At 39.1% G+C, this 12,076-nt stretch overlaps 1 protein-coding gene across 1 annotated transcript; it reads right to left on the reverse strand.

The window, feature by feature from the left end:
- Window positions 1–4,035: 4,035 nt before the first annotated feature.
- On the reverse strand, window positions 4,036–12,076 carry LOC306899300 (monocarboxylate transporter 13). Its single transcript, XM_079465460.1, has 5 exons — window positions 11,925–12,076; window positions 11,153–11,420; window positions 9,223–9,366; window positions 7,638–8,477; window positions 4,036–5,928 (listed from the first exon to the last, which is right to left on the reverse strand). Exons 2-5 carry the CDS (start codon window positions 11,373–11,375, stop codon window positions 5,717–5,719), a joined length of 1,419 nt encoding a protein of 472 aa, XP_079321586.1. The 5' UTR covers window positions 11,376–11,420; window positions 11,925–12,076; the 3' UTR covers window positions 4,036–5,716.

Raw genomic sequence — 12,076 nt, forward strand, 5'->3', positions numbered from 1 at the left:
GGGAGGAGGGGGGATAGCAAGAGAGAGGGTGGGTGGGGGCAAGACTTTTTTCCTGATACGTTTGTGAAGTTTTTAAGGTCTAATAGACAAATCTGTGTTTATCAACATTTGGAAAAAATCTGCAATGTATACAGCAAAGAAGAGCCTGCCTCCGTGCCTTGAGAAATATCTTATTGGTACCTTTCTTCTGAAATTGAAATGTGACCAGTGAGTGTGTGTGCACGCTTTTTTCATAGGATAAAACAGAATGGGCGATCAGGCACAAGGAAGCATGTGGTGAAATCTGGGGAAGGGGCCACTTGTCTTTGAAATTTCTAGTTCCCTGTTAAAGTAGGACAGCCGCAGACTCTCTGTACCCTTCTGTGCCCCTGTTATGGAGACAGAAAAAAAGGAAGGAATGCCAAGCCCATTTCAACTTCCTCTCCTTCAACCACCTCCTTTAGTTTTACCAGATAAAGACACCTGTGATTGTGTTGACTGGCTAAAAACAATCTTACCAGATATTCTTTAGTGGAATAAATTAATTTACATATTTCTTCATTCATGTTAGATGAAACAGTGTTCTGGTTAAAAGCAGAGAATAGGATAGGAATCGTGTACTCAGCAAATTATCTGCAAGTCAATTCAATGGAATTCCAAAGGATTTCAAAACATTTACAGTATATTAACCATTCATAAGTAAACAAATCTGACACACTGTTTTTTTCAGGTACGTATGTATATTATCTATCTTCTGTATACAGTGTATATTGCATCTACCAGACTGTCTTCCCCAAAAAACGACCCAGTCGGTTTTTGTACAAGAATCTTATTACGACCAACTTTGGCATCTCCATATAAGTGTAAAGTCAATTTTGAAGTGAAACAACAAAAGCTTTGCTTGCTTTGAACCTGGATCATGAATTAAACATTTTGTGAGAAACAAAATGTTATATGCTCTCCTACTTATAAGTCGCTTTGGATAAAAGCATCTGCCAAATGAATAAATGCAAATCACTCCTTTCACACTTACTAAAAAGCTGGCTTAGCAAAAGCTGATGTCTTTTTTTATTAAGATTAATAGAACCCAAAGAACAGATGAAAGAACACGGAAATAACACGGAGGAAAGGCTACTGAAATAAAATTAGCATTCACAGCACCTGTATGGCAAGACTACAGTGAAATAACTGAATGAAAATGTGTTTGATGAGCACACACGTTTAATGGGTTTTAACACAACACACCACACCACACCACACCACACCACACCACACCACACCATACCATACCATACCATACCATACCATACCATACCATACCATACCAACACATCACAACACAACACAACACAACACAACACAACATAACATAACATAACATATAACAACATTATATGCTAACTTGTGGAATTGTTTAAGAGATGTTTGTACAGGGCATATCAACATTCTAACAGTCTGTTTACATTACTTTTCAGAGGCATAAACTCACACAGGCCACTATTTTTCACAACACACTTCAGCTAATGTATTACGTGATGATAAACTGCTGTCACTGCCATCACGCTGCTATCACGCTGATGCTATAAACATTCCAAGTCTGTTTGTGGGGTTGCTGCCTTGTATTATCTGTAAAACACAAAACATGTGGAAATGGAATATAATGATTCATGTGTTGATAAAAGAAATCAGGGTACAGACCTCAATATGCTCTGGAAAGATAAATCTGGAAAAAAAGGCCACGATGTGCAAAAATACCATCTCTTGAGTCCCTCTCTTATTTTCTCCCTAAATGTCTCTCTAATTGAAACAAATACTTTTGCATGTATAGTGCATTCAAGTGATGTGTTTTGATAGACACTGGAAAACGTCTACCACTATGTGTTTTTCAACTAACATTTTTGGTCAACTTCACATTCTTTTCGAAGTGATCACTCTTAAATGTGTCCTCAGATACACCTTAACATTACAGATCAAGTCAGAGATTTACTGTATTAGGCTACACAGATGTAAATCTGCTCTCAATAGAGTTTATTACATCAACCGCTCCACAGCTGTTCCCATCATTCCTGTTATGTCTCCCCTCATTTGCCCTCGATAATTTCACATAACAACCAAGAAGAGCAGACAGAGAATGGGAGAAAGAGAAAAAGAGAGTGGGTTTGGGGTGAAAGAGAAGAAAGGGAGAATATTATCCCTCCATCCTAGATTTGCCTTTCTAAACTTTAAATTCACTTTTTATATTGAGGCCCCATTTCACAGACACGGCTTGACTTGAGCCAGGACTATGATTTAGTTGAATTAAGATATTTATGTTTCTAAAAATTGCTTAGAAGAATACATGTTATGCATCTGGAGACAAAACAATGGCAATGATATATTTTAACATATTTCTGGGCAAGTTATATTGATTTGCCATTTTCATTGGTTTCACTCAATAGAGTTCTTTCCTGTTAGTAAATATTGGGACACGTTTCTGTGGGCGGAGCTTAAGTGGAGGCAGAAAGATCTCATTAGATGGAGATTTGTTGAGATTTTACAGATTGTCCGAACTCCACACTCACTTTCTTCCGAGCAAGATCCTTTTTATTCCTGTTTCGATAAAGGTAAGAAGATGTATAGTACAGCTCCGGGTATCCACATACAGCTACGATGATTTTGTCCTCCATTGATGTTTTGGATATCTGCCTCCGCTCGCTACGTCATAACATGTCATGACTAGAGCAAGCTTCTGATTGTAAATTCGCGCCGCCTCATTTGCACGAAACGCACCGCAGAATGTCTATCGCGACCTTGCATTGACTTAACATGTTACTCACTAGCGCTTAACGCTTCATTTGCCTCATTTGCTCGCTACGTCATTATCATGTCACTACTAGAGCAAGCTCCTGATTGGTTAATGAATCACGTTATTCACGCCGCCTCATTCGCGCTAATCACCGCAGAATGTCTATCGCGTAATGTAATGTAAACACTTGCGTTCTACGCTTGATTCGCGTCTGGTGTGAACGCACAGTAATGCACTTGTGACGACTAAAGAAGAGTTGATAAACAGTTTCCTTTGTGTAGTTTCTGTCCGATAGTTAACTGTGTATAACTAACAAATTTAGCTAGCATAAGCATATTCGTTCAAAAGTGAACGCAACGTGGAAAATAACATTGTTCCTCCAGTTTTCCTTTTTTTGTTTTGCCTCCAGCAAATGCTGTGACGTAAGCATGACGTCGGCGCAAAAGGGGTCTATAGAGTTTCAGTTATTTAATTATAATACAAATTCTCATATAATGCATCTATCAGATTAGATTCTAATCTAGTTCTTTGTGGTGGTTAAATGAAAAAAAAACCTTCAGTTTATTGAGAAATTTTACTTCTGCCTCATTGTGTGCTTGAACAGAACAGTCTGTCTGGCAGTATTCCCGATACAACCTTAAGGCAATTTGTAACTATTTTATGAGGTGACTAATTCGGATGATCTCATTTTAGTAGGATCTGCAATCGTGCCAGTGAAAGTTAAGTTTAGGGGTGGGCCTTCAGAATAGCTTTTTTATTTTGTTTTGTTACACACTTTACAGATCCATGTAATAACATTTTCTCAAGATGACTTAAATAAATCCCAGGTACCACCAACAGCAGGGTCACTAGGAGAGCAATTTTCATTGGCTGTTTCTGGAGTTATTGCCTAACCCCGAAGTGCATCGAGTTCAAGGGGTAGGGGGTCCGGGGGAAGGGATGGAGGGAAGTACGGGCAGGGAAATAGATCAGAGACTCTTTAGACTCATTCCACTTTACTCAATCAACTGTTTCCAGTTACAGACTTCAAAGGAGCTGTCTGCTCAGGTCAGTGCAAAACAGCATGTGTCTCATTTTCCTTCGTTTTCAGCGTGATTTCCCTTTCTTTAGGTTTTCTGAAGGGGTCTAGTGTCAGAAAATATATTACTGCTTGTGTTTGGAATTTTAGCAAAAATTTAAAAAGTATATTTTACATTTAAAGAATGTATACCTTTGATATTATTTAGTTTACACTTGTACGCACATTGAGTTTAATAATTATACTTGAAAGTGTAAAAGCATACCTATATCATTTTATTTATGTAGCAAAAACATGTATTCACTCATATAAAAGCCAATACAATAATCCAAAACATCCTGAAACCCATCATGTCTGTGTCAGACAATTCCTCAGTAGTCAACCCATTATCCTGATATTTCATAGATTAGGTATTGAAGCTAAAATGTGTTTAACTCAAAGATTCTGTTAACAGGAATGAATGGTGTATAAAGACAAAAGATTGTCCCCATGTAGTGATTCTGGAGGACGGAAATGGGGGGCAGACAGATTGAAGCTTTGATTTCACCCAAATCATTTGATGGCTTAAAAGGCAATCTCCTCTTTTGATGATAATATATGCACATGTTTTTTTGTGCTTGTGTTTTGTTGTCGAATGCATATGGACAAGATAAGCCGGAGATGAATTTATTATGTCAACAAAGACGCTCTCTTAGTCTTGTGGAATGTTTGCTTTTTGAGATTTATTGGAACAACTTCCAATAACGAAAGTCACGTCTCTAGCAGAATCCAGACCAGCATGCATACAACAACATCAAAGTGCAGATGATGGGAGGAGATATTGCTTCCAGAGAAGGCTGGATCAGAAATGCTATGTTATCCTAGATAGATTTATCTTTGAAAATTAACATCACACAGCATGAATGGGAAAGATGAACATATGAACGTTTTGCTATCTCAAAAACATCATCTCAATATCTTTATAAGATCACGTGGTTGTCTGTCTTAGTAAGATGCACAATGCTAAGGAAATGTGTTTATCTTCAAAAGATTATTATTTAAGAAAGTCTGATGTTTTACAAAACGTACAGTTCAGTCTAATATACCCATTTCTTGTTTAATGCAATGTATTAATCTTCTTCACTTATAAAACTAAAATGACTTATAACTAGGGGTAGAAATGGCAGAGATTCACTGGGGGTACTAGAATTGGGGTCATATTTTATATACCACTATATTTATATATGAAATGTGCATAGCATTAAGAGGCCATTTCATAGATAAAATAAATTCTCAAATTCACTCCTTGGACTCTGACCCCCTGCTTTCCCCCCATTTCCATCTCTGCTCATAACCGTTTTAGTCCTTTAACCTGCATTGCCCTGTTATCACCAGTAGATGGAGATCATTGAGAATGTTTTCTCTAGCTAGTGTTACTGTGACCTCAGGACTCCCGGCTAGGACGTTTATCCAAAACACATCTCAAAAACAAATTAGATTTTATTTTGTGCCATTGTAGTTAGAAAAACACTATAACATGCCTGCTGCTTCAAAATGGTGCAATAGATAAGCAATTTCAGCAGCTATAGAATGCATCATCTTTGGCAGCGGTTAAACCCTGAGTCAGCTTCCATTAATCCATTAGGACACTGCCCATTTACTTACCGCAGTTATAGATCTGATGAAATATGATTGCATTGCAATGCCATCATTATAAAGCCACATTGAGAAGACTTCCCATAATCCATCAAAAGCTTCATTCGTGTGAGAACGCTCTACTTACTCAAAGTCATCAAGAGTGAGAGTTGACGGATAGATTGTCCATTGACTTTCTAATGATACCATTACCATGACAACGTGTGTGCTGGAGTATGCATGCATCATATTGCACAAAAGTGAATTTAAAAAGTGGGTCATAAAAAATGTGACTACCCCAAATACAGAGTGCAAGTTCTTTACACCCCCTGCCTCAACAAATCCTCTTGATTTTTAAATTCAGAATTGCACTTTTCCTCGGTCTCGTTCTCCAAGGGAATGTCACTTTCCTTATGCTTCCCTTTCTTGTTCATTTGAATCAGCAGCAGCAGAAAGAGGGCGGAGACGATAAGAGCCACTCCCGCCATTAGGAATCCAGCACTATAGTCATTCATTTCATCAATGAAGATTCCTGCAGAAACAAGAGTTGGAATTGTAAATATAAGCACTAAATGTTTACATTTTCTAAAAAAAGTCCCGCTTTGCTGTGAAAAACTCACTAGATGCTGCAGGTGGATGCTATAGGTTCCTGAATGGATTTTTTTATTTTATTAGGTTGTTATGGGTGTTTGCTATGACATTCGACCCAAAGCCTTAAATGAATAGTTCACCCAAAAAATGGTCCCCATTGACTTTCGATAGCAGGAATAAAATTACTATGGTCAAGTCAATTGGGACAATTTCTGGGTGAACAATTCCTATAACAAGCACCTCTAGTTAGTGTGCGCGTTTTTGGGTACCATCCCATCTCATTCTTTTCACCCACTTGCTTATGCACTTTTTCCTGAATGCATATTTTTAGTAATTAATGAAAGCTCCAAGATATAAACTTTCAGTGAAGTCGGTAAAGAGAGGGTTATTTGAGTCATCTTTTATAGTGCCACAGTGAAAGACTTTAGGATTTTCCAGTGTGATTAAAACTCAGAGAAGCTGCTTGGGTACGGAGATGTTGGGACTAATTTATGGTGTATAATTACAGCCCCGCTGACTGCACTTTTCACCTGCACTGCCCAAAGAAAGTTTCCCCTTCCCTCCCAAATGTAGTCTTTGCTCTGTTTAATGAAATAAAAACCAAAGAGATTCATATTAAGCACATTAGTCCTTCAGAATACAGGAAGTGATAAGATTTTGGCAGCAGAAGTGCCTTAAGTAGGCAGATGAGGTTTCTCTGACTGATTTAGTTTTGAACTGCTTCTGGCGTTGGAAAGGGTTTCTGGCTGCTTGAAGACTACAACTTTATCTCCAACTTCCAACTGCCTTATTTTGGCAGATGTTCTTGACAAAAATGCGTAAGCACGAAGACTATTCCACATTACCAAGTCATCTATTCTATCCGAGCTTTTTGGGTGGCAATCAATCGATTAAAGCAATTATATGGTTAGTTGTGCCCGGCCTTTCATTTTCTGTTTGTTTGTTGATTCACTGGGCACTTTTGTGAAGCGACTTTGATGTATTGTTACGGTACCGTTTGTGATGTGTTCCATGCACCGCATTAGCAGAGAGCAGCGGGCAATGAAACGTTGATATAAATTTGGCGAGGGCAGCCGAAGCGTGGCCAGCTATTCAAAAAGATGAGGAAAAGCCATTTATGCAGTGACCAATAATCCATGAAATTAACACAATAGCCGAGTGCGAACAATGATGCGTTTCTTTGATGCTCAATGCTTTATGGGAAGATAACCGTTATATTGTGAATTGAGTCTTAGTAACATTAATGAGAAACCTTTTCAAGGCCAAAGGTAGCTGATGGGGTGAACATACCCATTAGTGTGACCTACAAGGACTTTTTCATATCTGGACAAAGAGTTTGCGATTATACAAAAACCAACTAAAATGATCGAGACATTTTTAAAGCTATATTTTAAAAGTTATCGCGAAGCTCCAATATAAAATGTTATGCTTTTTAGAATGCAAGACTTGAAGGTACATCAATCTTTCTTTTTTCATCTTTATGATGTCACTAGCTGGCTTTGTCTTAAAGCAATAGTTCAATCAAAAAATGGTCCCCAATTTTGGGTGGACTATTCCTTTAAATTAATTTAAAATGTAGTTCAAATTCATAACATTGGAAAAAAAATAGATGAATACCCTAAAAAAGGACAATAAAGTTGAAGACCTCACCTGCCAATGGTGGTCCAAGTAGGCCACCACTGCTGCGGATGAGCATGAAGAAACCCAAAGCACTTCCCAACTTTTCCACCCCAACTACTTCAGCAAGTACGGTTATGTGAATGGTCACAGTTGCTCCGAACACCAATCCATAGCCAGCACTGAAGAGCGCTAGTTGGGTGAAGGTGGCTGCTAGCGGGCAGAGCAGCAGAACAACGCCCAGCATCAACACAGTGACCAACAACTGATGTATTGTCTCCACCAAACGCAGATTAGCCACCCACCCAAACAGTAACCGACCCAAGAGGTCCATTGAGGCAGAGATGGACATGAGGGCGGCCGCTTGGTACTCCTCCACTCCCTTGCTACGGGCGTAAGGTACCAGGAACAGAGATGGAGCAAAGAAGCCGAGAGCGGCGAAGACACCAAACATCGAATAAACCATGAAGCTACCATTAGTAATGAGGGTGTAGTCCACGTAACGGATGATTTTTGTCTTTAGGAGTTGTTTTGAGTCTGGTCTGTCGTCTGTAAATACTTTAGAGCTTGTGTGAGTTTGAGGCAGCATCTCAAACTCTTTCTCCTCTGCCGTGAGGTCTTTAGGAGGAACGTGGCTGTCGAGTGGTCTCAGTAGAGCTCCACACAAACAAAGGTTGAGCTGTAGAGCTCCCAGGATCAGCATCGCTCCCCTCCAAGAATACTGGTCAACAAGGAACTGGAATGATGGAGTTAGGATGAAGGTCAGAATGCATTCTCCTGCACTGGCTAGAGCGTTAGCCACAGGCCGGCGCTTTTCAAAGTACCAGCCCAGCATGGTGACAGTCGGGGTCCAGGTCAGGGCATAGCCAAATCCTGCAGAGAATTTGAAAGGACATTGAGAGGGCAGTGCAGGTGCATAGACACTGAGCTAGCATTTATTTATCTGACTAGTCATTAATTTTACAAGGGTAAAACATTTTATGAACTCTGCTGGCTAAATGGACAGCAGAACTGCAAGGTTATTTGCGTGATGAATATCTATGATTTATCTATTATACCTTCATTGCAAAAGATCTTGTTGATAGCAGCTGTAAGGAGATGCTAACATTAAACTTGACCTGACATTTTGTGATGAGTTGTGACTGCATCCCTATAAAAAAAATCACCAATGACATTGGCCCACTGCACTAATTCAAATGTTTCATATATTTTAAACTGTTCCCTTCTTGTCTCCTTGTTTTTTAATGTGCTTTATCAACATGACAAAAACAGTACATTTGTACAATGAGAAATTAATTTAACTAAATAAAATAAAAAAATTAAAATTGTTTACAGGATAGTACAACCCCCTAAAAAAACTAATTTATTCACCTTCAACCTTTTCTTAAAACTTGTGTGACTTTCTTCAGTGGAATTTCTTTCTTTCCCCACCATTTCCTCTCTTTGCATGATATTTTTCGCCTGCAGTGTTGGTGTACCGTAGAGGTCCCATACACCTGCTATAAATGGCTAATGACCTTTTAGTTGTGAATCAGCAACCAAACATCTGAAGCGTGACTGCACTACGCATGAAGCAGGTGAAGACAGCCATATGATCCAATGCTGGCAGCGGCCTCACCTGTAAGAAACCCCACAGTGATGTACAGCTGTTGCAGATCCTGGGCGTGTGACCCTGCCACCATTCCAACGCTGCTCAGCAGTCCACCAACTATCACCACGCACCGGGGACTCAAGTACGTGCTCAACGCAGAGCCTATGGGGGCTGCAATACAAAAAAGAAAAACAAGAGCCATGAAATCTCTCAGTATTCTCAGTATTCAATAATATATTCAATAATATAGTAATATAGTACTGAAGAAGGGAGAAAAAAATATATATTTGGTTGCTTTTAAAAGTTTTTTTAGGATGAAAAGTTCTGATGTACGGGGGCGCACAATGTCACATTACAAGCGACAAAGAGACATGGGCTGTGTCCGAAATAGCCCTATACACTCATTCACTATTCCCTTAATTAGTCTACTAATATAGTCCACTTAAAGTAGTGAATGAAAACGAGTGAATGAATTCGGGCACTAGTGCCCCAGAAGTGTTTCGTCAATGCCTGAGTTAAAGTGTTGCGTAGTTCAGACTTGCAGTATAATCTTTACATTAATAACAGTAATTTTTACGTGTAAGTAATAGACACACAACAAATTTGTGTAAATAAACAGATAATAAATAAATATTGTTTTGTGTAAATAATAAATATTGTCTTTGTGTAAACAACGCATTCAACCAACATGGATTTTTCAATATTTTTTATTTGTGTTAAAAATGCTTACATGTCACGGAAACTAATTCAATTATTTATTATTCATTTACGACTGTATGATTCCGCAACCGCCATCTTCTTCTGATGATGCGTTTAGTCAGTGTGTGCCTCTTCTTCTTATACGTTTTAATGACGGTTGAAAATAGCGCGTGCCTCAAGGTGCATTGTGGGTATGGTCTAACCGTTGAGTTTACATCGGTTGTACACTCGTTATTGCAGCGCAATAATGTCCACTATAATTTCAGACACCACTACAAAATGGATGTCCCCTGAAATAGTGCACTATATTAGGGTATGGGGCAAATACGGACACGTTTTCCCATTCATTCAATGGAGAGCTGGCGACTTCTGGTGCGACAAGCAGTAGCAACCGTTGGCGATCAGAAAAAGTTGAGAAATCAGTCTAGCGCTGCGAAAAAGTTGAGAAATGTTCAACTTTATGCAAATGAGGAGCGACTTTTGGAAACGATAGCCAATAGGAGCGAAGATGGGAGCTAACCTAATTCTTCTCAGCTCCAAGCCTTTGAAGGTGTGAATGGTCACGGTCACAGATCCAAGATTGGCTAATCCGGAGGACCCGGAAGATTCCCGGTGGGCCGGTCAGTTTTTTTGGTTGCGAGGGTTGGAGTTGCTATACCACTGGAGGAGCGGACTGGCCATCTGGCATACCAGGTACGAAACGAAAAATGCATGGGCCGAAACGCATATGCAGACGGACAGACAGACAGACAAGTTACTCCCCAACCGGGCCGGCGACGGAATGGATGGAGGACGGCTCTAGCTTTGTCCTAATCCATCCTTGCTCAGCTGAGCTTCACTAGTAGTGAGAATGCCCATTAGCAAGCTAACCGCCAACCCCTGGACAAAGTAGCTTGTAATGTATATTTTATGTAGTGCTATTTAATGAGAAATGCCAGGAATGCGCATTTTGAAAAAGTCCATCTCCAACAAATAAAAAAAATATATTAAGTGTATAAGAGTGACAAGGACTTAAGTCATTTTTAACTACAATTCTCATTTAGAAATAAAACATTCTACGGTAAAAGTAATGAAAGTATGAGTTTAGGGAGCCTCCTATTTGTTAAACGTTGAATATCAACATATCTTTTGCTATTAAACATCAAAAAGCTATTAAACATAAAAAAACATATGATCTGAAATCGATCAGATCTCTGTTATTTGTTATAAATTCTCTAGCTGGAAACTGTTGGCTAAAAGCAAACAAACAGGCACATACCTCCAAAATGTACAGTTGCCACAGTAATCGATGTGATCCATGAGCTTGCAGTCGCCGTGGTCGCAAAGTAGTGGTGGATCTCTACGAAGAAGACACCAAAGGATTTGATGACGCCAAATGTTAGTCCAAAGACAAGGAAGGTGGAGAGCACAATAAACCAGCCATAACCTCCATCAGGGGGACCTGCTGGGCGCACAGTTCCCCTTCTGCCTTGGATCACCATTAGAAGATGAGATAGGATGTAAGCATTCAAAGAGTGATTGGTGACCTAAAATTGAAGATATATGTCAAACTATTTCAATATAATTGGAAATGCATATAAAAACATGTTATTAATCAAATTAGTTTAAATTACGTTTGTCTGGAGTGAACAAGCATAAATGTAACCGAAAAGAGAAACAGACACAGTTTGGTCAATACTGATGTTCTCTTAGCCCAGTAACACACGAGAAAAAAGTGATGACGCTTATTAATTATTATCTTTGAGTGTCCAAACAGCTGGAGAATATTTAACTACTAGATCCTTGCATAATCATATGTAATGTACAGCAATTCTGAAGAAAAATATTCTTATTGTCTCTAATTTTGCTTTGTTTTGAATGGCAGGCGGGACATTACAGGATTCAAGAGCTGTATCAAGGAGATGCCATTTTAATCGCACCAGTGACCTGATGTTCCATGGCATTATGTTTCTTTTCCATTATTTCCGATGGTATGGTTACTATATACACAATATGGTCACTAATTCCTTATTGCTTTAATGTGAACCTACCCTGTCATGGTATCTGAAGGTTGAAGAGACTTCTCATTAATGAAGAGCATCCACTGAGATGACATGGTCTTCTGATTTGAAACACATTCTGTTTCACAGCTCTTACAGACTTGTCCACTCTGACACTGCGTAGCCATTCTTCACACAGATAC

Source organism: Barbatula barbatula (assembly GCF_947034865.1).
Source record: "Barbatula barbatula genome assembly, chromosome: 10".
NCBI lineage: Eukaryota > Metazoa > Chordata > Actinopteri > Cypriniformes > Nemacheilidae > Barbatula > Barbatula barbatula.

Bases quoted from the DNA above. Each gene is read 5' to 3' on its own strand.
- LOC306899300 (XM_079465460.1), bottom strand. From the start codon at position 11,375: ATGGTGATCCAAGGCAGAAGGGGAACTGTGCGCCCAGCAGGTCCCCCT. The intron at 9,367-11,152 runs GTATGTGCCTGT...TTTGTATTGCAG, and splicing joins GGCAACTGTACATTTTGGAG to CCCCCATAGGCTCTGCGTTG. The intron at 8,478-9,222 runs GTGAGGCCGCTG...AATTCTCTGCAG, and splicing joins CACTGTGGGGTTTCTTACAG to GATTTGGCTATGCCCTGACC.